Here is a 22,804-nt window from a genome sequence, read left to right as displayed (position 1 = left end):
CCCAACATGAAGTACAGTTGCCACCACAATTCCTTGAACCAACCCCCTAAAAATGACCCTGAGATGAACTAACAAAGTGCTTTTATCCAGGGCAGAACCTCAAGGCCTCTGTCCTGTTTTCAGACTACCGTTCCCTCTACAGCACACTGCCTGTCACAAGCAGATGTCAGATCCCCTTCTCCCCTCCCCCCCTCTCCCCTCCCCCCCTCTCCCCCAGCATATGTGGGGCAAAGGCTCCTTTTGGTGCTTTGAAGTGTAACTGCTGTGGGGTGCTGAGCTGAATGCAGGCTCACCCCTCTCCTGGAAGAGTTCACTTGGCAAAAATAACGATCTACTGATGCTGGTAGGCCAAGTAATACATGACCTCTATTGAGTACCTGCTGTGTCTGTACCTGGTGGTCCTGTGTTAGCTGGTTATGAGAAGCCTTGGATGGGAAAGACAATGGGTAAAGCAGAAAGCGAATGCCCAGAGATGTTGAGTGTGGGCTGTTTAAGGTACACTTTTTTTTTTGGATAAAACCCTTCAGACTTTTCTTGAAATCCAGACATCTGCCTCCCCTCCTTTGCAGCCCCTCATTTTTTCCCCACCTGGACCAAGGCCTCTGGTAGCAGGTGTCTTTTCCCTTGGCCAGCCTGGAGTCGGGCAGGTGTGTAGGGGAGAGGAGAGAGAAATCAGGGTAGGTAGAATAGACGGGGAGCAACTGGATGGGATTGGGCAAGGAGGGTGATAGTGTTTTTGTGAGGACCCTAAGCGTATCTCATCTGTCCTCTGTCACAACCACGTGTGCACACATGCTGCATGTGTGTTATTCTGTGCTGTGTAACGTGGCTGGTTGTGTCTTCTCTGTCCAATTCATGTGTTTCCCTGCTGGTGATTGTGTGTTGGTTCCACTCACATGTGCCATTCATGTATATGGAGTTGTGTGTGTTCCTTGGGTATGTGTGTGTTCCTTTGTAATGTTTGTGGACGGTGGTGCTATTAGGTGCCAGAGAGTCAGTTCTAACCCATAGCGACCCTATGCACAACAGAATGAAAAACCGCTGGTCCTGCCCCATCCTCACTATTGTTCCTATGCTTAAGGCCATTGTCGCAGCCACCGTGTCAAGCCATCTTATTGTGCTTGTTCTTCTCTTTCATCGCCCCTCTCCTTTACCAAACATGATGTCCTCCAGGGACTGCTTGTGGGTAGTGAGTGTAGTTGAATATTTAGCTCTCTCCTGTTGTTTGTGTGTGTGTGTGTGTGTGTGTGGTGTGTGTGTGACTCCTTGGTGTCTCCTTGGTGAATGGTTATAGATGTGTGGATTCTCTAGTTGTTTCTTTTGGTTTTACTGTGTATTAAGGAGCCTTGGTGGCGTAGTGGTTATATGTTGAACTACTAACCACAAGGTTGGCAGTTTGAAACCTCCAGTTGTTCCTCAGGAGAAAAAGGAAGCTTTCTACTCCTACAAAGAGTGGCTGTCTCAGAAAATCACAGGGGCACTTCTACCCAGTCCTATAGGATTGCCATGACTTGGAATCAGCTCTGAGGCAGTGAGGTTTTGTTTTTGTTTAGTTTGGTGGTGTGTATCGTCTGATTCCTGCGGTCTTTTCATGTAGCTTTAGGTGTATTTTCTGTATGTCCTCTTTGTAATGGCAGTACATACACTCTCTGTATTGCTAGGCTTCTGCTTATGCACTCTATATGTGTTCTCTGTGGGTCTTCTTTGACATAACTATCCCAGTTCACCCCTTGCCAGCTTTGAACCTAAACACAATTCTTTAGTCATATATAATTTCCAAACATTAATGAAATAGTGAATAGCTTTAGTCATTTGATTTATGAATAGCTGCGTGTATATGCTAGGAACCTTGGTGGCATAGTGGTTATGTGTTGGGCAAGGAGGTTAGCATTTCAAAACCACCAGTTGTTCCATAGGGGTAAGATGAGGCTTAATAATAATAATAATAATAATAATATATTAAGGGTCCATGGGGTGGTAGGGGAGGGGAGAGAGGGATAAAGGAGAGTTGATATCAAAGAGTTCAAGAAGAAATAAAATGTATTGAAAACGATGATGACAGCAATTGTACAATCATGCTTGATATAATGGAACTATGGATTGTAATAATATCTGTAAGAGCACCTAATAAAATGTTTTTTAAAATTACCTTCTTGGATACCCATAGGGGAAATTCTACCCTGTCCTATAGGGTTACTGTGAGTCAGAATTGACTCTATGGCACTGAGTTTCATTTTAGTTTGATGTGTGTTGTGTGTCCGTGAGTGAGTGTGAGTCATTATCAGCTTGACTGTAATTGTGCATGTGTGTCTGTGACTGTGGCTTTTTTGTCTGTACGGTTATGTCTGCTTGTGAGTGTCTCTCTTTCCATGATCAGAGCTGTGAATGTATGTGGTTGGCTATCTTGGCCATACCCACAGAGGTTCACAGGTACAGAATTTAAAAGTTGGCCTCAAGGAATGTCAGAGCCTAGAATTATATGTGCTGGAAAGACACGGGCCCATGCTTGATGCTACTCGAACAAAAAACAACCCACTGCCACCGAGTCAATTGACTCAAAGCAACCCTATAGGGCAGAGTACAATGGCCTCCATGGGGTTCTGAGACTAACTCTTTATGAGAGCAGAAAGCCAAGACTTTCTCCCTCTCCCATGCTGGTATGTTCGAACTGCTGCCCTTGTGGTTAGCAGCCCAATGTGTAAGCACGACACTGCCAGGGCTTTAGCTGGGCATAATCCTCTCTGTGTGCTCTATGGGTGGTGAGGATTCTGTGTGTGACTTGCCTGTCTGTTGTTTCTGTTCAGTGTAGCTGTTAGTCTGTGGATGATGATGTTGGTGGGCACAAGTCGTTGTTCAGCTTCAACTCACAATGACCTTCCTGATAACATGTCCAAAATTCATGAGCCGAAGGCTCTCATTCTTGCTTCTGAGGAGCATTCTGCCTATGCTCCTTCCAAGACAAATGTGTGCATCCATCTGGCAGCCCATGCTATATTGCCCACATTCTTCGCCATCACTATAAGTCAGACATCAGTTCTTCTATGCACGTCCTTATTCGTTATCCAGCTTCCACACAGCAACAAAATAAAACCCACTGCCACTGAGGCAGTTCTGACTCATAGCGACCCTGCAGGACAGGGTAAGCTTGTCCCTGTGAGTTTCCAAGACCAACTGTTTCCAGGAGTAGAAAGCCCTATCTGGCTCCGGCGGGGCAGCTGGTCGTTTTTACTTCCGACTTGGCATCAGTGGTCCAATGGGTAACCACAAAGCACCAGGGCTCCCCCCATGCATGCAAGGGCATCGGAAATACCATGACTTGGATCAGACTGATGCACCTTAGTCCTCAAAGTGACACCCTTGCTCTGTAACTCTTTGAAGAGGTCTTCTGCAGTAGGTTTGCTCAATGAAGACTTGCTCAATTCAAAGAAATCCTATGGTTTCTTGACTGCTGCTTCCAGGAGTCTTGACTGTGGATCCAAGTAAAATGAAATCCTTGTCAATTTCAGTCATTGCACCACTTATCATGATGTTTCAGTTGTAAGGATTTTTGTTCTTCACACTAAGGTATAATCCTTCAGGAAATGCTTCCAGTCCTTTTGGCTTTCAGTAAGCAAGGTTGTACCATCTGCCTATTGTAGGTTCTTAATGAGCCTTCTCCCAAACCCCATTCTTCTTATAGTCCAGCTTCTAGGATTATTTGCTCGGCATTTCGCATTAAATAAATATGGTGAAAGGATACAACCCCAACACACACACACACACACACACACACGTGTTGCTTTTAAACCCTCATATTCATATTGACCCTGTAGGACAGGGTAGAAATGCCCATGTGGGTTTCTGAGACTGTAACTCTTGATGGGAGTAGAAACTTCATCTTTCTCCCACAGAGCGGCTGGCAGTTTCGAACTGACTTTGTAGTTAGCCTCACATGTAAGCACTACGCCACCTAGGATCAGAATCCACTCAATGGCCAGGAGCTGAGCTAACTATTCCCGGATTCTGTGTGAATGACTATCTTTTAGTCTGTGTTCACGTTCCACATGAGCACAATGAAATGTTTTGGAATTCCAATTCTCCAAAATACATATTATTGCTAGCTTGTTATGATCCATACAGTTGAATGCCTTGGCATAGTCAATAAAACACAAGTAAACATCTTTCTGCTATCCTGTACTTTCAGCCAAGATCCCTCTGACCTCAACATTGATATCCCTTGTTCCACGTCCTCTTCTGAATCTGTTGTGAATTTCTGGCAGTTTCTTGTCCATGTATCACTACAATTATTTTGAAATACCTTCAGCAAAAATTTACTTGGATGTGATAGTGTGTTAATCCAGGTCAACTAGAGAAACAAAGTCACAGACACTTATATGTGTATAAGAAAGAACTTTATATGAAAGAGCAATTGTATATTGAGAAAACATCCCAGCCCAGTCCAGATCAAGTCCATGAGTCCTATTTTAGCCCATATATCTGATACTAGTCCATAAATTCCTCTTTAGGCTCACACAGCACATTCAATGATGCCAAATACAAGAAGATCATAGGCCAGTGGGTAGATAGTCTTGTGGATCCAGTGACAGTGGAAGCCTCTCAATGGGCACAAACATGGATCTCTTCCAGTTGGTTGGCCAGGTAGCTGTGTTCAAGATTTCTTGTCTTACAGTACTGCATCAGTTTATTGAAACATTTTAATCGGTATTCCGATATTTAGTATCTGTTCATTTGTATCTTTCTGTGCTTTGTGTGTAGCCATGAGTCTGCTGTGAGGCTATGTGACTGGGAATATGTGTGACTATGCCATGAACCTTGATTCTGAGTGTGGTGGTGAGGCTACGTGTGTTCAGTCTATTGTCCTGTGTTCTTCATGTGTGGTTGTGAGTCTGTGTACAACTTTGGCTATGTTTCTTTGAGCCTCTGGATGATGTGAAGTCTGCCCCTATGGTCTTTCCCTGAGCCTCTGGTTGGGGTTGTGATGGTGCCTGTTGTGTAGCTGTGATCCCTGTGTGAGCAGGAATCACTCTCCTGCTGTGGGACAGTAAATGCGTCCCCTCTCCCTCCTCCAACTGTGGGTAAGGTGGGGGTATCTAGGCTGACTTTGAAGCCCCAGCCAGCTTCTGGCCTTTCCGGGAATTCTGTGCTCTCAGTGGGGAGTGGGTAGGTGGGTGATGGGGCATAAACAGAGGCCTCTTATTCACTTGGGCTTCAAACAACCTAGCCAAGACGGGGCTTGTCCATTCTGCTCGACTCCATGCAAGGGATACATGCCTAATCTGGGGCAGATGTGCCTGTCGTGTGCCTGGCTGGCCTGGACAGAGGCACAGTGGAGCTCCTTAGTTAGAGCCTGGACAGGCTCTGCCCCATCTGGGCAGGAGGCCAGGATTCCCCAAACCCAACCCAACCCACTGCCACTGAGTTCATGCTGACTCATAGCCACCCTGTAGGACCTGGTAGAACTGTGAGTTTCTGAGACTGTAACTCTTTAAAAAAAATCATTTTATTGGGGGCTCATACAATTCTTATCACAATCCATACATACATACATTGTGTCAAGTGCATATGTACATTTGTTGCCATCATCATTCTCAAAACATTTGCTTTCTACTTGAGCCCTTAATATCTGCTGCTCATTTTCCCCCTCCCTCCCTACTCCCCCTACCTCATGCACCCTTCATCATTCATATATTATTATTATTTTGTCATATATTACACTGTCTGATGTCTCCCCCCCCCCGCCCTCTTCTCTGCTGTTCCTCCCCCAGGGAGGAGGCTATATGTAGATTTCTGTAATCAGTTCCCCCTTTCTACTCCACATTCTCTCCATCCTCCAGGCATCAGGCATCGCCATTCTCATCCCTAGTCCTGGAGGAGTCATCAGTCCTGGATTCTCTGTCTTTCCAGTTGCTATCTGTACCAATCAATGTACATCCTCTGGTCTAGCCAGATTTGCAAGGTAGAATTGGGATCATGATAGTGGGGGGGGGGGTAGTATTTAAGAACTAAAGGAAAGTTATATGTTTCATTGTTGCTACCTGCACCCTGCCTGGTTCGAGACTATAACTCTTTACGGGAATAGAAAGCCCATTTCAGGATCCAAGGTCTATCTAAGGTCAGCCCATAGCTGCCTGGTTGTATCTGTTCCCCATCATTGTTGCCCTCAGGCCTGTGCATCCATCTTGCCTGCTCCTCTACTGGACTCATGTTCTCTGCTGGTTGTCCTCTGCCCCTCATGGATGGTGTCTCTCTGTTTCCATCTCTCCCCTTATCTCCCCGGGCTGGTGTGTTTGCTCCCAGCCTCAGTGAGGGGCTGCGTCAGGCTATTCTCCCATGCTTATCTACGAGGCTCCTGTTTTTTACTGGGCATGGCTGACTGCTGCCTCTCTCCAGGTGTTTGTGTGAGCATATTTGCCTACCTGTCTGTCCTCCCTGTAGACCATCTGCCCCTGTGCTGTTTCCCTGCCTGCTTCCTGCCTCAATTTGTGACTAATTGTTTTTCTAATGTGCTCTCTCTGGGTCACCTACTCTCTGTTTCTCTTCCATCTGCCCCTTGGTCTGGCCCCTTGGCCTCAGTTTCTCGAGATGGGGATCTACACTTTTCAGCCTTTCTGTGTACCTGCCCTTTGCTCACCTCCAAATTTTTTTGTGTGTGCCAAATTCACTGTTATCAAGTCTATATAGAACTGCCCCCCTGTGAGTTTCTGAGACTGTAACTCTTTTTTTGCCCTTTAACAGTTTCGTTGGCATATAATGCGCACATCACAAGATGTGTTGTACAATCACCACCACCATCAGTTTTAGAACTTCTTCATTCCAGTGCTCATTGTTATTGGTTTCCCATGTCCCCCCTGAGACGGTAACTCTTTGTGGGTGTAGAAAGCCCCGTTTTTAGGTGGTGGTTGTTGGTTGTTTTATATTTTTCCCGCGGATCGGCTGGTGGTTTCGAACTGCGGACTGTGCCGTTAGCAGCCTAAAGCCTAATCACTCGCCTCCACGTGGGTCCAGCTAGCGGGTGTGCTTCCACCTCCACCTCCCCCTCTTCCACTTCTACCCCTACTCTCCGACTCTGGCTAGAAGGAGGGCAATTGAATTAAAATGAAAACCTCTTCCTAGAAAAACAAAAACCCCGCCCAGTCGGCGGGGCGCGCTCGGAGGTGATTAGCTGGGGTGTTTTACCGGATTAGCTGAGCGGCCAGCGCGGGAGGAGCGAATTAGCATGAGTCGCAGCTCCGCTGTGGGGTCCAGGAACTCAAGTCAGTGCTGCTGCGGATTCTAAAGTGGAGAGCGGCTCGGGGCAGGCTGTGGATTCGGGGTCCCGGAGACTCAGAGGCACGAGTGAGTGTCCCAGGAGGGGACGTAGGGATTCCCTGGAGACATGTTTAGCATTGGTGGTGAATTGAGGGAGGAAAAGGTCCTTTTGGGACCTTCCTTCTAGGCGTTGAATTCATGAGCGGAGAAGGCTCATGGCTTGGTCTGGGGCTCCTTGAGACCCTTCCCCAACCCAGGGGTTAAGGAGGTAATTTCCCGAGAACATTTTAGCGCTGCTTGGGCTTTTTAGTTTATGTTAAGATCATTTTATTGGGGGCTCTTACAACTCTTAATCACAATCCACATATCAATTGTATCGAGCATATTTGTACATATGTTGCCATTATTATTTTCTAAACATTTACTTTTTATTTGCGCCCTTGGTATCAGCTCTTCTTTCCCGCCTCCCCCTTCGTGACCCCTTGATAGATTATAAATTATTATTTTCATATCATAAACCGACCTCTGTCTCCCTTCCCGGCGGTTTCTTTCCCCCTCCTCTCCGCACCTTTCCCTTCCCCTTCCCCTCCTGGTATCTGTACTCCCATTTCTGTTCCTGAGGGGCTTGTCTGACCTGGATTCCGTGTGTCCTGAGCTCTTATCGATACCTATGTACATGCTTCAGGCCCACAGTGAAAGGCAGGCTTGGGGTCATTATCGTGGGGGGTGAGGAAGCCTCAAGGAACCAGAGGAATATTGTGTGTTGCATTGGTGCTATACTGCTATACTGCACCTTGGTTGAGGCATCCCTTTCTTGTGACCCTTCTGTGATGATTGGGTCTTTAAAAATTTTTTAATCATTTTATTCGGGGCTAGTACAACTCTTATCACAGTCCATCCATCCATCCATTGTGTCAAGCACATTTGTACATTTGTTGCCATCATCATTCTCAAAACATTTGCTTTCTGCTTGAGCCCTTGGTATCAGCTCCTCATTTCTCCCCTTCCTCCCCACTCCCCCCTCCATCATGAACCCTTGATAATTTATAAATTATTATTATTTTGTCATATCTTACACTGTCCAACATCTCCCTTCTCCTACTTTTCTGTTGTCCATCCTCCAGGGAGGAGGTTATATGTAGATCCTTGTAATCGGTTCCCCCTTTCCACTCCACCCTCCTGGTATCACTCTCAGCACTGGTCCTGAAGGAATCATCTGTCTTGGATTCCCTGTGTTTCCACTTCCTATCTGTACCAGTGTACATTCTTTGGCCTAGCCAGATTTGTAAGGTAGAATTGGAATCATGATAGTGGGAGGGGGTGGTGGTGGAAGGAAGCATTTAGGAACTAGAGGAAAGTTGTATGTTTCATTATTGCTACACTGAACCCTGACTGGCTTGTCTCCTCCCCGAGACCCTTCTGTAAGGGGATGTCCTGTTGCCTACAGATGGATTTTGGGTCACCACTCTGCACTCCCCCTCATTGACAATGATTTGATTTTTTGTTCTTTGATGCCTGATACCTGATCCCTTTGACACCTCATGATCACACAGGCTGGTGTGCTTCTTCCATGTGGGCTTTGTTGTTTCTGAGCTAGATGGCCGCTTGTTTATCTTCAAGCCTTTAAGACCCCAGAGGCTATATCTTTTTATAGCCAGGCTCCATCAGCTTTCTTCACCACATTGCAAAGTATTCTAGCATTGAGGGAGTACTTGAGTGGAGGCCTAATGTCTATCTGCTACCTTAATACTAGACCTATAAATATATGCACATAAATCTATTTACCCATCCGCATATAAATATATTTACATACGCACATGCCTCCTAGTTCTTTCCTCTATTTCCTTTTACTTTCCTCTTGTGATGATTGGGCCTTTTAATGATTGGGAATTTAGAGCTACCTCTTTCCCCAGGAAGTGAGTTCATGACCAGAGGGCTTCCTCAGAGATGCTCCATTCATAGGACAGAACTCCAGGCTTGGATGGGGACTGCAGAGTCACACCCGCCCCAAGCAGGCCCTTGAACTGGAATGTTGATGGGGTTTCAGAGGCAGTTTCTTCCTAGGAAGGAGAATTATGAATTCGGACAGGTTCCCTGGAGGCAAGTGAGCAGAGGAAGGATCTCAAGTCTGGGAGTGTCAACAAAGATAACTCCTGCCCAGAAGAGAAGTATTTCAAGACTTGATTTGGCTCCTAAAAATTACCTCTTGCCCCAAGGAGGGAGATGAAATAGGGTCTCTGGGTTGCTTCTACCTCTGGAAGGAGTCTTCAAGTTGGGGAATTATCTTTGGACCTCTAGTTAGGATATCCAGTGTTTTGGCAGTGAGGCATCGGGCAGCCCGGGCTGCAGGCTCTGAACACTCATGTCCTGCTCTTCTCCCACAGCCTCTTCTCCGGATTGCATCAGCTCAGCTACCAGGTGAGACCCAGGCGGAGAGCGGGGGTGGGGGGATGGGGTCTGGGGGCCTAAAGGAGATGGGGCAGCCCCACCAACAAGTGCCACCCTAGGAGTGAGCAATGTGGCCATGTGGTGAGGGGGGAGGGGAGGGGCGTGGGGAACCAGGAAGAAAGAGGCAAAAGTGGGGGCAGTGAGCCTTGGGGTTGGAAGAAGAGGCTCCACATGGCCAATGCATCTAGTGTGGAGTTGGTCTCCTTTTCACTCTCTCTTTCTCTGCCCCCCCCTTTCTCCCTCGCTGGCTGTCTGAGTAACGGGTGCCCCCTCTCATGCTGCTTTTACTGACTCTCCTCACTTTGTACCGCCGCCCCTCCCCCACCCCCACACCGCCTCTCATCTCCCCACCCAGTTTTGCCACTCACAGGATGGAACTGCAGGATATCAAGATGAACGGAGCCCGTCCTGGGGGTGCTGTGGGGTGAGTCAGGGAGTCCAAGGAGGTAGGAGTAGGAGGCATGGTTCCTTTTGAATCAACTCCTATTCCCTGACCTGTTGAACTACAGGCAAGAACAGGAGGGCTTCCTGCCCCACGGGGGAACTCCTGCCTCTTCAAGGAAGCCGGCCCACTTCATGGATGTGAGTGATCCTTGGACAATGTGCCCCAGCTGTACCCTCCCCAGGTTCTGTCCTCTTCCCCAGCAACTCCTCACCTCACTAGCTGTGCCTTCTCCCCACTCAATCACCCCCCTGGATCCTCCCTCTTTCTAGCTCCTGCCCCTCCCGCTCTCTCCTGCCCAGCTCCCCTCTCCCTGCCCAATCCCCCATCCTCTGGCCTCCCTTCTCAGATGTCCCTTCTCTGGTTTGTTTCTCGCTCCCCTAGCAGTCTTCATCCCCAGCAACTCTGCTTTCCAGCTGTTTGGCCTTGGGCAGCCATTCCATTCTCTCCCTTTCCAGCTGTTCCCTTTCCTCTTGCTCTGTTCCCAGTGCTCCATCTCCCAGCTTCTTCCTAGCTTCAGTTCTTCCCCCTCTCCAGCTTCTCCCTCCTGGGAAGGGACTGCTCCCTTCCCCCAGCCTCTTTCCCGGACCCCATTCATTGGTCACCTTACCTAGTTTCCCCCTCCCCAATTGTGCCTGCAGTCAGAGGGGAAGACATCATTTGGAATGTCAGTGTTCAACCTCAGCAATGCCATCATGGGCAGTGGCATCCTGGGGCTGGCCTATGCCATGGCCCACACATGAGTCCTCTTCTTCTTGTGAGTTCATAGGCTGCCGGGGGCTGGGAGGGGGGTGTCGGAATAGACTGGGGTGTGTTGTGGAGTGGGCAGGTGGCCTGAGGGTCAAGTCTGAGCTGCTCTACCAACACAGGGCCCTGCTGCTATGCATCGCATTTCTTTCTTCATACTCCATCCATCTGCTGCTGACCTGTGCTGATGTTGTAGGTGAGACCCAGAGCCTGGACTGCAGATACTAGATCCAGACTTCAACCCAGACCTGAGAGCCTAGACTCCAGATTCATTCCCCTAACCCCATAGGCAAGCCCTGGAACCCCAAATCTCACTCAAACCCCAGACTTATATCTGGGAGCAGACTTTTTATCTCAGATTCTGGATCTGGAACCCCAGAGCTGAGAGTCCAGATTCAACCCCCTCGACTCTAGACCCCAAACCGCACCTTGGCTCCCAGAGCTTATCCTGATTCCTGTATCCTCACTCCCCATCCGAGCCTTCCCAACCCAGACTACTACTCCCCACTTCATACTCCTACTTTGTAGTTCCAGACATTCTTTATTCTGGAAGCCCATTATTCCCATACCCCTACTTTTCAGCCCCAGGCTTCAGTTTCCAGGGTCCCACTGCCCCAGATACCAGACTTCACACCTTTCACTGGCCCCGAAGCTTCCCCATGTCAGTCCCCAGAATCAGGTCCACCTGGACTGTACTCTGAAACCAGCCCTAATCTAATCCTTATCGGTTTGATTCAATCAGTCTACTTCAACTCTCCAGCTCCCCTAGTCTCTGACCCCCTCATTCCTTATCCATGACTTGGCCTCCTGGACCCACAGCTCTTGCTCCTCCCCACAGGCATCCGAGCCTATGAGCAGCTGGGACATAGGGCGTTCGGGGCTGTGGGGAAGGCTGTGGTGGCTGCTGTCATCTGTCTACACAATATTGGAGGTGAGGACTCTGGGAAGGTGGGGAGTCAGCTTGGAGGAAGAGGGTGGGATGAGGTGGGCTTCTCTGGGCTGGTTAAAAACAGGGTGATGAAGGAAATCTTGCTTATATCTCCCTCTACCTGTACTAGCCATGTCCAGTTACCTGTTCATCATCAAATCTGAACTCCCCCTGGTTGTCAGCACCTTCCTGGACATAAAACCTGAGAGGTGAGTGAGCAACACCACTTGGCTAAGCTCACAGTGCCCTCCCAGATTATTGACTCTGCTGGTGAGCCCCAGCTGTTATCTTCAGCTCTGTTTGTCCAGCTGATTCCCAGGCGTTCTATTTTGAGATCATTGGGCAGGCCAACCTGGCAGACTGAGATTCCTGGGTACCATGAGGGCAAAAGCATGTGGAATTGTTACGTTGACTGCATGAGTTCAGTAGGCCCCAGGTGTTGAATTTTGTTGTTCTGGCTGATTTTGTTGACTGTTGTTCTGGCTGATTCTCTATGAAGGCTGATCATGTGTGTGTAGTCTACTCTGATACTGACCATATATGAGTGACTGTATATTACGTAGGCGTAAATCTGTGAGGGTGATTCGGTGACAGTTGTACTGGCTGGCTGTGTGGTGACTAACAACCATGGTGTTCTGGAGTTTGTGATTCTAGTGATATATGCTTGGCACTAGATTCCTATGATTTCTCATGTCTAGCTGGCTCTGAGGCTTTGAATCTGGGTTCATTAAACTGGCTGAATGTGTCTGATTGTACATCTATGGTTGGTTACTTCAGTGGTGTGTGTGTGTATATTAGGGGGCATCAGAAAGGTTGTAGATTAAAAGATAATGAGATAAGAGATTCCCATGAACTTTTTGAAGCCCCCTTGCATATGTATGCGGTATGCTATGGGGCCAACTCTGTGAGCATGACTTGCCCACTGTGCCGAGTAGGCTCCATCTCTGTGCTTGATTTGATGATTGCTGCTTTGGCTAATCCTGTTTGTGTGTCTGTGATGCCTGATGAAAACGGTATGTGTCCTTGGTATTATATTCCAATCATATATGTTTGTTGCTCTATGTATCTAGCTGACTCTGTATTTGATTCTGGATCCATCCTGTGGGCCGAATCTGTCTGGTTATGTGTATATGATGACTGACTTCAGATATGTGTTCATGTTTGTGCACACACAGTCTACTGTGGTACTTTTGATCCAACTATATGTTTGCATGTATGTTGCATAGATTTGTGTATGATTGCATGTATGTTGCATAGATTGCATGTATGTTGATTGCATGTATGTTGTATAGATTTGTGTTTATGGTGGTTGACTCCACCCTTGTAAGTTCCGTGGACTACGCTTCATGTGCATGTACATGTCTGGTGCGATTCTGAGACCATCAAGTAGCTGAGAGTCTATGGGACTAGTTTGTCTACAGATTATGATTAGCTCCTACTGTGTCGATGGCTAATGGTGCTTTGTTGATTTACTTCTGTATAACTGTGTGTGTGAACTAGAGAATATGTGAGTGTCTGGAACATGGTAGGTGCTCAATATAATTCTTTCCAATGAATAAGTAATTTTCTTGCTGATTCTGCATTGGCTGTTTTGATTGGGCATCTCCTAATTATCTGTACAGATATCGCTCTTTCTTTGAGTTTGGTTCCCATGGTATAGCCAGTTGGCTAATTCTCTTGCTATTTCATGTTTTTCTTAGGCTGTGGCTCTGTGGTCATAGATGCCCAGCTTCTTCTAGGTGTTCAACAAACCTTGTGTTATCCAAACAACCACCCATGTTCCTGACTTTTTGGCAGACTGTGTATTGTTGCCTTTCGGATCATCAGTCTATTGTTCTCCTTGTCAGACATGCCGGGATTGTTCTTTTCCTTCTGTCTTCATCTGCCACCTGGAGGCCGCCTCTGAGTGCCCGACCATCTGATCACACGTCTTTATCAGTCTGGTACAGTTTTGTCAGGTTGTGCATATGTTTTCAGCTGTGCCACAGTGATTATAACTGGATGACAGCCTGCCTATTATTTCTGTCAGTTCAATTGTACAAGTTCTCACTGTAAACACCCTGATGATGTCTCACAACTTAGGTGTTAGTTCAGTGATCACCGCGGCAGGCAGAAATCTGCCGGTCCAACTGCTATGCGAGTGTTTCTCTGAGCCACATCATTCAGGGATCTGGCTGGGAGTTAGTCATGATGTCTGCCCCTCTTCCTAGGGACTGATACTGCAAGGGAAACCTCTTCATCATCATCGTCAGTGTGGTCATCATCCTTCCCCTGTGTCTCATGAGACACTTAGGTAAGAGGTTTTCCGGATTGGTTCTGGGAAAGAAGGGTTAGAGAGGGGGAACCCAGACTGAGAAAGGTCCCACGATCAAGGGCTGTCGAGAGCTTATTTTAACAAGCGAGTAGGAGTTGGCTATGGAGGGGAGGCCACTCCAGGAAGAAGCAAAAGCTTGTGCATAGGTGCAGCATTAAAGCTTCATATACATTCTCATGAAATTGGGGTGGGAGGCTTTGAATGTCAGAGTAGGGGCTGGAATTTGATTTCTGAAGCTCTGTGTACAGAGGCTGGGTTTTTGATTTCTGAAGCACCATGTATTTCTTTTTGTAGGCTACCTGGGATATTCCAGTGGTCTCTCCCTGATCTGCATGCTGTTTTTCCTCATTTCAGTGAGTCTGAAAGAGAGGGCATGAGCAAATTGGGAGAGAGTATGAGACACAGTCTACTCCATACCTTGCTCCCCCACTAAACCCTCTTAGGTCATCTATAAGAAGTTTGAGCTTGGCTGTGTGTTGGGCCACAATGAGACAGCAGTGGACTATCTCACTCAGGGCTTTAATAAAAGCTGTGAGGCCCAGATGTTCACAATTGACTCACAGGTGAGTGTGCAGATGTGTAGGAGTTGGCATCACACTTAGGCTTTCCAGTCCTGCCACATGGGGCCCCGTGTTTCTCGTGGAGCTGGTATTAGACATCTGGAGTTGCCATGCATCTGATAAGGAGGGCAATGGCAAGGCTGGGCGGGGGTGGGGGGTAGAGAGGAAGGCATTGACCCCTGTGGGCTCCAACCCCACGTACTTGGGCTTTTCCTCTAGATGTCCTACACAGTGCCCATCATGGCTTTTGCCTTCGTCTGCCACCCCGAGGTGCTGCCTATCTACACGGAACTCTGTCGGTGAGTGGGAAAGAGCATGGGCGTGCATAATGGGCCAGAGGCAGGATCACAACCACAAGTTTTGGTTGTGTAAAGGGAGGGATTTCAGGTGGCCAGGGGGCCTCTGAAGGACACAGGAAAGTGACTGCTTCTTGATTCTCCCAGCCATAGTGTTGATTCTGACTCAAAGTAACTGTATGGGATAGGATAGAAGTGGTCTTATGGGTTTTCCAAGACAGTACCACTTTATGGGAGTAGAACACTTTATACTTCTCCAGGGGAAAGGTGGTTTTTGAACTGCTGGCCTTGCACCCAGCAGCCCAACATGTCACCACTATGCCACCAGGGTTCCTGTTTACTTAGTAAGACAGTATTCTACTGTTTTAATATTCAGACAGATCTAGATGGACAGAGTGGGAGAGCAGAGATGACTAGGTGGCAGGGGAGGCAGGTGTGGGCAGTTGGGATGTGGGCCTGTCACTGGCAGGAGGAAAGCAGAGGTTGATAAGGGTGGTCATCTGGATTGAGGTGCCGATGAACAGAGAGGAGGCTTGGCTAGTCACCGGAGAGGCAGGGAGGGGCATCTCATTGCGTATCAGCTGAACAGCAGCTGTGGGAAGAGGAACTCTGAGAGGTAGAGGCAGCCTGAAGGGCTTGGGCAAAGTTCGTGGGTCAGTATATGACAGTTCCATTACCTACACCTTAGGCCTTCCCAGCGCCGGATGCAGGCTGTGGCCAACGTGTCAATTGGAGCCATGTTCTGTATGTATGGGCTCACCGCAACCTTTGGATACCTCACCTTCTACAGTGAGTGGGACTAGGGTCAGGTTTGGGTTAGGCTGGGCTAGGCAGAGAAGTGGAGCACAGGCTCCTGAGATTTTTTCCCGTTATGCCTGGTGATCCCTCCATTTCCAAAGGCATGGTATGTATCATGCATATGTATTTTTTGTCAACCGTTTTGTGGCTGTATGTGTTTCTGGGGTACTACTCGTGGTACACCCGCCCTACCTGTGTCTTATGTCCCAGTGTTTAGACAGCGTCGAGACAGAGATGCTGCACAGATACAGCCCAAAGGACCTGCTCATCCTCTGTGTGCGCCTGGCCGTGCTGCTTGCAGTGACTCTGACTGTGCCAGTCGTGCTGTTCCCTGTGGGTGGTGGCAAAAGTGACACTTGGAGTAGATGGGTTGGGGGTGGTGTAAACGTAGACATTTGGATCAAAGGCGGAGGTAGGAGTGAATCAATGAAGGAGGAAGGGACGGATAGATAGGAGAAGTAGACTTGTCAGATGGACAGGGAGGGGAAAAATAGAAGAAGGAACATAGGTGGCAGGTCACTTGGGAGGAGGAAGTACAAATGAATGTCTAGACAGAAGGGGGAGGCATAGTTAGATGGTTGGTCAGAATGGGGCAAATGGATGGACGGAAAATGGGCAAAGACAGAATTAGTGAGCTGTATGAGGGCCAAGGATCTCATAAGGGGAGGGAGGACAGTCAGACGAAGAGTAGAGGTAGGTGGATGGACAGGTGATGGCCAGACACAGGGAGGTAGGGGCAGTTGGGTGGAGGATGAGGCCAGGATCTCAGAGGCACAGATGGAGAATCACAACGGAGGAAGGGACATGGATGATCCGAGAGGGGAGGCAGAGACCTCATTCAGGGTTGGGGTATGCACTGATGGTTGCACAGGGTGGAGGCGCAGATAGTCAGATGGAGGGGAAGCAGAGATCTTAGACCAAGGGCCGTGTTGCAGATGGATGATCATGGATGAGGAGGAGACACTTGGTGCCTAATCCCTGCCATTTTCACTCCCACTCTTGCTACAGATCCGCCAGGCCTTGCAGCAGCTGCTCTTTCCAAGCAAGGCTTTCAGCTGGATACGGCATGTGGCCATCGCTGTGATCCTGCTTATCTTGGTCAACGTCCTTGTCATTTGTGTGCCAACCATCCGGGTTATCTTTGGGGTTATTGGTCAGTACCCCCACCCTTATCCCAGATCTCTCCTAGAATGGGGCCTGAATTGTACCCCAGATCTGGGTGGACTCTTGTCCTTCTTGTCCTCTAGGGTCCACTTCAGCCCCTAGCCTCATCTTCATCCTTCCCAGCATCTTCTACCTCCGTATCGTACCCTCAGAGGTGGAGCGCCTCTGCTCCTGGCCTAAGATCCAGGTAATCATTCTAGGAGAAAGCTGAGGAAAGGGAGCCTTCTCCAGGGTTATTAGAGACAGGGGACATTCTCAGGAGAGGGTTGGGGAAAAGGGAGTCCTCAGGGAAGGGCAGATGGTCTAGAAGACTGTAGATGATCTTCGGAGGGAGTCGAGCACTTACAGGGAGCACCAGGGTCCCTGGAAGACAGAGGGAACCCTCCCAAAGGGACTGACTCAAACCAAAGTACTCAGGATTGTGCAGAGAAGGCACATTCTCTAGGGCAGTGGTTCTCAACCTTCCCAATGCTGCGACCCTTTCATGCAGTTCCTCATGTGGTGGGGACCCCCCAACCATAACATTATTTTCATTGCTACTTCACACCTGTCATTTTGCTACTGTATGAATCGGGTGACCCCTGTGAAAGGGCCATTTGACCCCCAAAGGGGTCTTGACCCACAGGTTGAGAACCGCTGCTTTAGGTGGATGGAATGACTGTTTGGGGTTGGGAGCACTTTCAAAGGTGAGGATGAGAACACTCCCTGGAGGGTTCTAGAAAGATGGAAGGAGAATTCTCAGAAAGGGGCTGGCTTTGAGGAAGAAGAGGCTGCATTAAGGTGGGTTCAAAACAGATGGAACACTCTGTCAAAGGGACGGAGGGTTTGAGGAGCATTCAGGAGGAGCTCAGGTGAGGATGTCACGACCAGTTCCATCTTTTCTCCTCCTCCCCTGCAGGCCCTTTGTTTTGGTGTTGTGGGAGTCCTCTTCATGCTGATCAATCTGGGATTTATGTTTGCTAACTGGGCCACAGGTCAGAGCCATGTGTCTGGACACTGACCATGCCCTGCCTTGCCTCGCTCTGCCCTGCCCTGCCTAATGGAATGCTTTCCCAGCTTCTTCCTGCCTGGTGTTTGGGAGTGGCTGTTGGAAGTGATGGGCCACAAAAGCTTCAAAGTGGCCCATTTCCATCCCATCTGGGGAGCATGCCCTTAATTCAAACTCCACTGGAGGAGAGGCCTGGTCCCTGGAACTCCCTTGCTAGCTAGCCCAGACTATGTGCCTCTTCTGGCAGCAGCTGTTTGTCATAGTCACCTTTAAGCTAAAATGGAAAAATAAAAATGATAAAATTCTAACTCTGGTCTCAGACTGTTGATCTCCTTTTAAGACTTAGGGGAACCCTCATAAGTCCAAGCAGGGGTAAACTCAGGCCCTGAGAGTAAGACTATGCTTACTTCATGTGTCCACTCACTCATTTATTCATTCAGCAACTTGCTACTCATTGTTCTACTCACTTGTTCACTCAAGAAACATGTATTGGGTGTCAAGCACTGTTCTAGGTGCTGGGGGTCAGCTGTGGCCCAAGAAGACAATAATCACCTGGAGTTGATGTTCTAGCACAGAGTCTGCAAATGATGGTCTCTGGACCAAAGCCAGTCTGTTCCTTGGTTTGGAGAGCCCAGAATAGCTTTCATATATATATTTTTTCATGGTTGGCTTTCATATTTTTACTCATTTTAGTTTTATTTCGTTAATCGGGTAAAGGTTGAGAGATCAAATCAGTTTCTCTCTTAACCCATTTTATTTTATGTCATAGACTACAATCCCCACAATGTAGCATCAGTTAGCCCACTTCCTCCCTACATTTCCTGTGTCCATTCCTCCTTTTTTTTATGAAGGTAAAAATATTGATTGATGTGTTTAAACTGTACATTCTCCACAAATCATATTTAGGAGTTTGTAAGTGAAATTCAATCTGTGCATAGTTGGAAGAGACATGGATAGGGCCAAAGGGGGGAGAAAGAGGAAATGAAAGCAGTCACAAGAAAATAGAGAAAACAAACATGGGGTACTAGAACCTGCCTCCCCCTTTCTTAATGCTCTGTACCTTGTCCTTGGTTCAGTGCTGCCTATCTGGTCTCAAATGGTTGATTCTTCTAAGGAGTTCCTACTTCCCTAGTGTTGCTTCCCTTACAGACCTGTCTATTGCTTGGTGGGAAAGGGAGCCACAGGGAAGAGTTCATTTCCAGACCAGAAGGGTGACGAAGGGCCGTCGTCTCAGCTCCCATCATTCCATCCAACTAGCCACGGTGATTTTTCTTTTAATACTTTAAGTTTTGTTCCCCATTTTTCTCCCACTCCATCCAGGAATTTCTACTCTGATCCCTTTCGGAGCATTTGGTAGTGGGAACCAGGCACCCTCTAGTTCTTTTGGTCTCGGGGTGATGGGGGCTAAGGTTTGCTAGCCCATTGGACTGATTGTTTCCACGTGTCTTCAATTTTCTTCACTCTTTGCTCTGAACAGGGAGAGACCAATAGCTGAACCTTAGATGGCTGCTCATGAGCTTTTAAGACCCCGGTCACTACTCACCGAAGTAGGATGTTGCCATTTGGACTGGCCAATGAAGCTTGGTGTTCCCCAAGACCATGGTGCTGAGCTACCAGGATCAGGGACTCATACCTTCAAGGTGTTTACATCTAAGAAGGTTTCATAGCTTTGACCCCTGTATGCTCCACCACGTTTGTGGCTATATTGGCAGCATCGATAAATACCCAAACCAGCCCCCTGCTGTTGAGTCATTCCTGACTCATAGCGGCCCTATAGAGGGTTTCCTAGGCTATAAATCTTGACGGGAGCACATAGCTTCTCTTTCTCCCTCGAGGCATCCGGCGGCTTGGAGCCAGGGACTTTGGGGTTAGCAACCCAATGTTTACCCTTCTGTGCCACCAGTACTGCTGATAAGTCAATAATGGAGTTTGGAAGACACCGGGAGAAGAGCAAGAGTTAAAAGCAGCAGAAGTAAATACTGTTACATACACAAACTTGCTATATAGTAATCTATGGTGATCAATGAGTGGAAGTAGGCTGAACAGGTGTTAGAAAGAGAGTGGAACTAGATACATACTCGTATGTGTATGTAGACATTATATATATCAAGAGACAGAGGATTTCTCTGTTATTTCTCTTTACCTTCCTTATGCGCTGGGCTGTTAACCATAAAGCCAGCAGCTTGAAACCAACAGTGGCTCCTTGGGAGAAAGACATTTTCTATTTTCTAATTCTAAAACTTTTTAAAGAGCTATGGGTTATTATGAGCCACGAGTTTCAAGCATGGATTAGCTAGTGAAAACCATTAGGGTGGTTTTGAGCTCATTAGGTGACTATGAGCATTAACGACCTCATGTCTGAGCCCCCAGCAAAATGATTGGGGAAAAAAGACCCCATGTCAGGCAAGCAAAACACCATCTAAACCCCACTGAAGCCCCCACTAGCTTTTCTATGGTGACCCAGTGAAAATCTGAAAAGTAGCGCTCTGTTTCGAAACTTCCTCTCTTAATTAAAAGAGAGAAACAGGCAACACAAAAGTCAAACAGTGTGCCACTTGGAACCCCTACTGCACATATGGCAAACCATTTTGGATCTGATTCAGTACTTTATTCGGAGAAATTGCATAAATTGACTGAAGAAAAAGTACCTCCAGTGGCCTAGATGGGGGAGTTGTGAATGGCTAGATCGGTCTTTTGAACACACAAATTAGAAATGAAAAGACAGGAGAAGTCAAAATCAATGGGGCATGTTTTAAAAGCCATCGATTGTGTCAAGCACATGTGTACATATGTTGCTATCATCATTTTCAGACCATTTTCTTTCCACTTGAGCCCTTGGTATCAGCTCATTTCCACCCTCTCCCACCCTCCCTCCCTCCCTCCCTCACTCATGAACCCTTGATAATTTATAATTTTTTTCATGTCTTACACCTGACTGCTGTCTCCCTTCACAATTTTTATTTTGTCTGTCCCCCTGGGAGGGGGTTATATGTAGATCATTGTGATCAGTTCTCCCTTTCTCCCCCGCACCTCCCCCCTCCCCTCCTGGTATTGCTACTCTCATTATTGGTTCTGAGGAATTTATCTGTCTTGGATTCCCTGTGTTTCAAGGTCTTATCTGTACCAGTGTATATGCTCTGGTCTAGCTGGATTTGTAAGATAGATTTGGGGTCATGATAGTGGCGGGGCGGGGGGAGCATTAAAGAAGTAAAGTTGTATGTTTCATCGGTGCTATACTGCACCCTGACTGGCTCGTCTCTCCCTTGTGACCCCTCTGAAAGGGGATGTCCAATTGTCTACAGATGAGCTTTGGGTCTCCACTCTGCCTTCCCCCTCATTCACATTGGTATGATTTTTTGTTCTGGGTCTTTGATGCCTGATACCTGATCCCATCACCACCTCATGATCACACAGGTTGGTGTGCTTCTTCCATGTGGACTTTGTTGCTTCTCAGCTAGATGGACACTTGCTTATCTTCAAGCCTTTAAGACCCCAGATACATATCTTTTGATAGCCAGGCACCATCAGCTTTCTTTACCACATTTGCTTAGGCACCCATTTGTCTTTAGCGATCGTGTAGGGAAGGTGAGCATCAGAATGCCAGGTTATTAGAACAAATGTTCTTTTGTTGAGGGAGTACTTGAATGGAGGCCCAATGTCCATCTGATGCCTGAATACTTCACAAATAAATATGTATACATAGATCTATTTCCCTATCATTACATGTAAAAGTAGTTACACATGTACATGCCTGTGTTTATTTATTTATTTATAAACATTTTATTAGGGGCTCATACAACTCTTATCACAATCCATACATACATCAATTGTATAAAGCACATCTGTACATTCTTTGCCCTCATTATTTTCAAAGCATTTGCTTTCCACTTAAGCCTGTATTTAGACTTCTATAAATGTCCTTTGCCTCCTAGTTCTTTCCTCTATTTCCTTTAACTTTCCTTTTGTCCCACTATCATGTTGGGCCTTCATTCAGGTTTTGGGAATTCCTTTTGGCTACATTGCCCTTGATCAAGCTCTCCCAGGCATCCTATACCCTCTTCACCATTGATTTTAGATCACTTGCTGTTCCCTTGTCCTTGGGTTTGTTGACACCCCCCTACCCTCTTCCTCTTCCCATATCACCCCCCCATCCCCCAACTGTCGATCCCATTGTTTCTTCTCCAGATTGCTTATCCAGCCTATCTTATCTAGATAAACATCCAGAGACAATAATAAGCACAAAAAACAAGGCAGATCAAAACAGAACAACAAAAGAAAAAACAACAAGAAAAACCAACAGGAAAAAATAGAAAATCCTATAAATAGTTCCAGGTCTGCTTGTTGATCTTTATGAGTATTTTCTGGTCGAGTCTGATGGGGTGCCACGCTCTGGCCCCAAAGTCTATTTTTGGTATTCCTCAGGGACTTCATTGCTTTGCTTCCCTTGCTGCTCTATTACACGCCCTTAGTGTTTTGCCCTGGTGTGGTGGTGTCAGATTGGGTACAATTCCCACACGGTGTCTCCAATGCTGGCTCCTATAACACTATGGATCAGTAAGGGACATTGTGTCTTGTGGTGGGGCCGGGCCTATGGTCTTCTCTGTGCACTGGCTGCTCTGACCAGAAATATCCTCGGGGCTTAATGGGCCAGGATGTGCTCTACTCTCTCTTCCTCCCCCTTCATTTACTCCCGTGTGCTCTGATCAGACATGTCCCTTTCCGTGAGCTATAACTTCAGTGAATTCCTCTGAAGTGCATTTTTTTCTGGGCAGGGTGTGTGTGTGTGCGTGCGTGCGTGTGTGTGTCCACATAGTTGGGATTGGGGTCACCCCTGCATACCTCTCTATTGGTTCACTGCTTCCTGTCAGGTA

At 47.5% G+C, this 22,804-nt stretch overlaps 1 protein-coding gene across 1 annotated transcript; it reads left to right on the top strand.

Annotated features, from left to right (window-relative positions):
* The first annotated feature begins 9,943 nt into the window (after positions 1 to 9,943).
* Positions 9,944 to 18,212, top strand: SLC38A5 (solute carrier family 38 member 5). Its single transcript, XM_075539218.1, is given in 15 exon segments — positions 9,944 to 10,120; positions 10,206 to 10,278; positions 10,780 to 10,895; positions 11,008 to 11,081; positions 11,724 to 11,816; positions 11,944 to 12,022; positions 14,024 to 14,106; positions 14,422 to 14,480; positions 14,571 to 14,690; positions 14,907 to 14,986; positions 15,672 to 15,772; positions 15,999 to 16,114; positions 16,790 to 16,934; positions 17,029 to 17,132; positions 17,844 to 18,212. Coding segments are annotated over 15 exon segments (1,494 nt in total). The 5' UTR covers positions 9,944 to 9,971; the 3' UTR covers positions 17,946 to 18,212.
* Positions 18,213 to 22,804: the final 4,592 nt, after the last annotated feature.

This window comes from Tenrec ecaudatus, chromosome X, assembly GCF_050624435.1.
Source record: "Tenrec ecaudatus isolate mTenEca1 chromosome X, mTenEca1.hap1, whole genome shotgun sequence".
Lineage (NCBI taxonomy): Eukaryota > Metazoa > Chordata > Mammalia > Afrosoricida > Tenrecidae > Tenrec > Tenrec ecaudatus.
The sequence above is the reverse complement of the archived record's forward strand: the minus strand, read 5'-3'. Positions and strand labels throughout refer to the sequence as shown.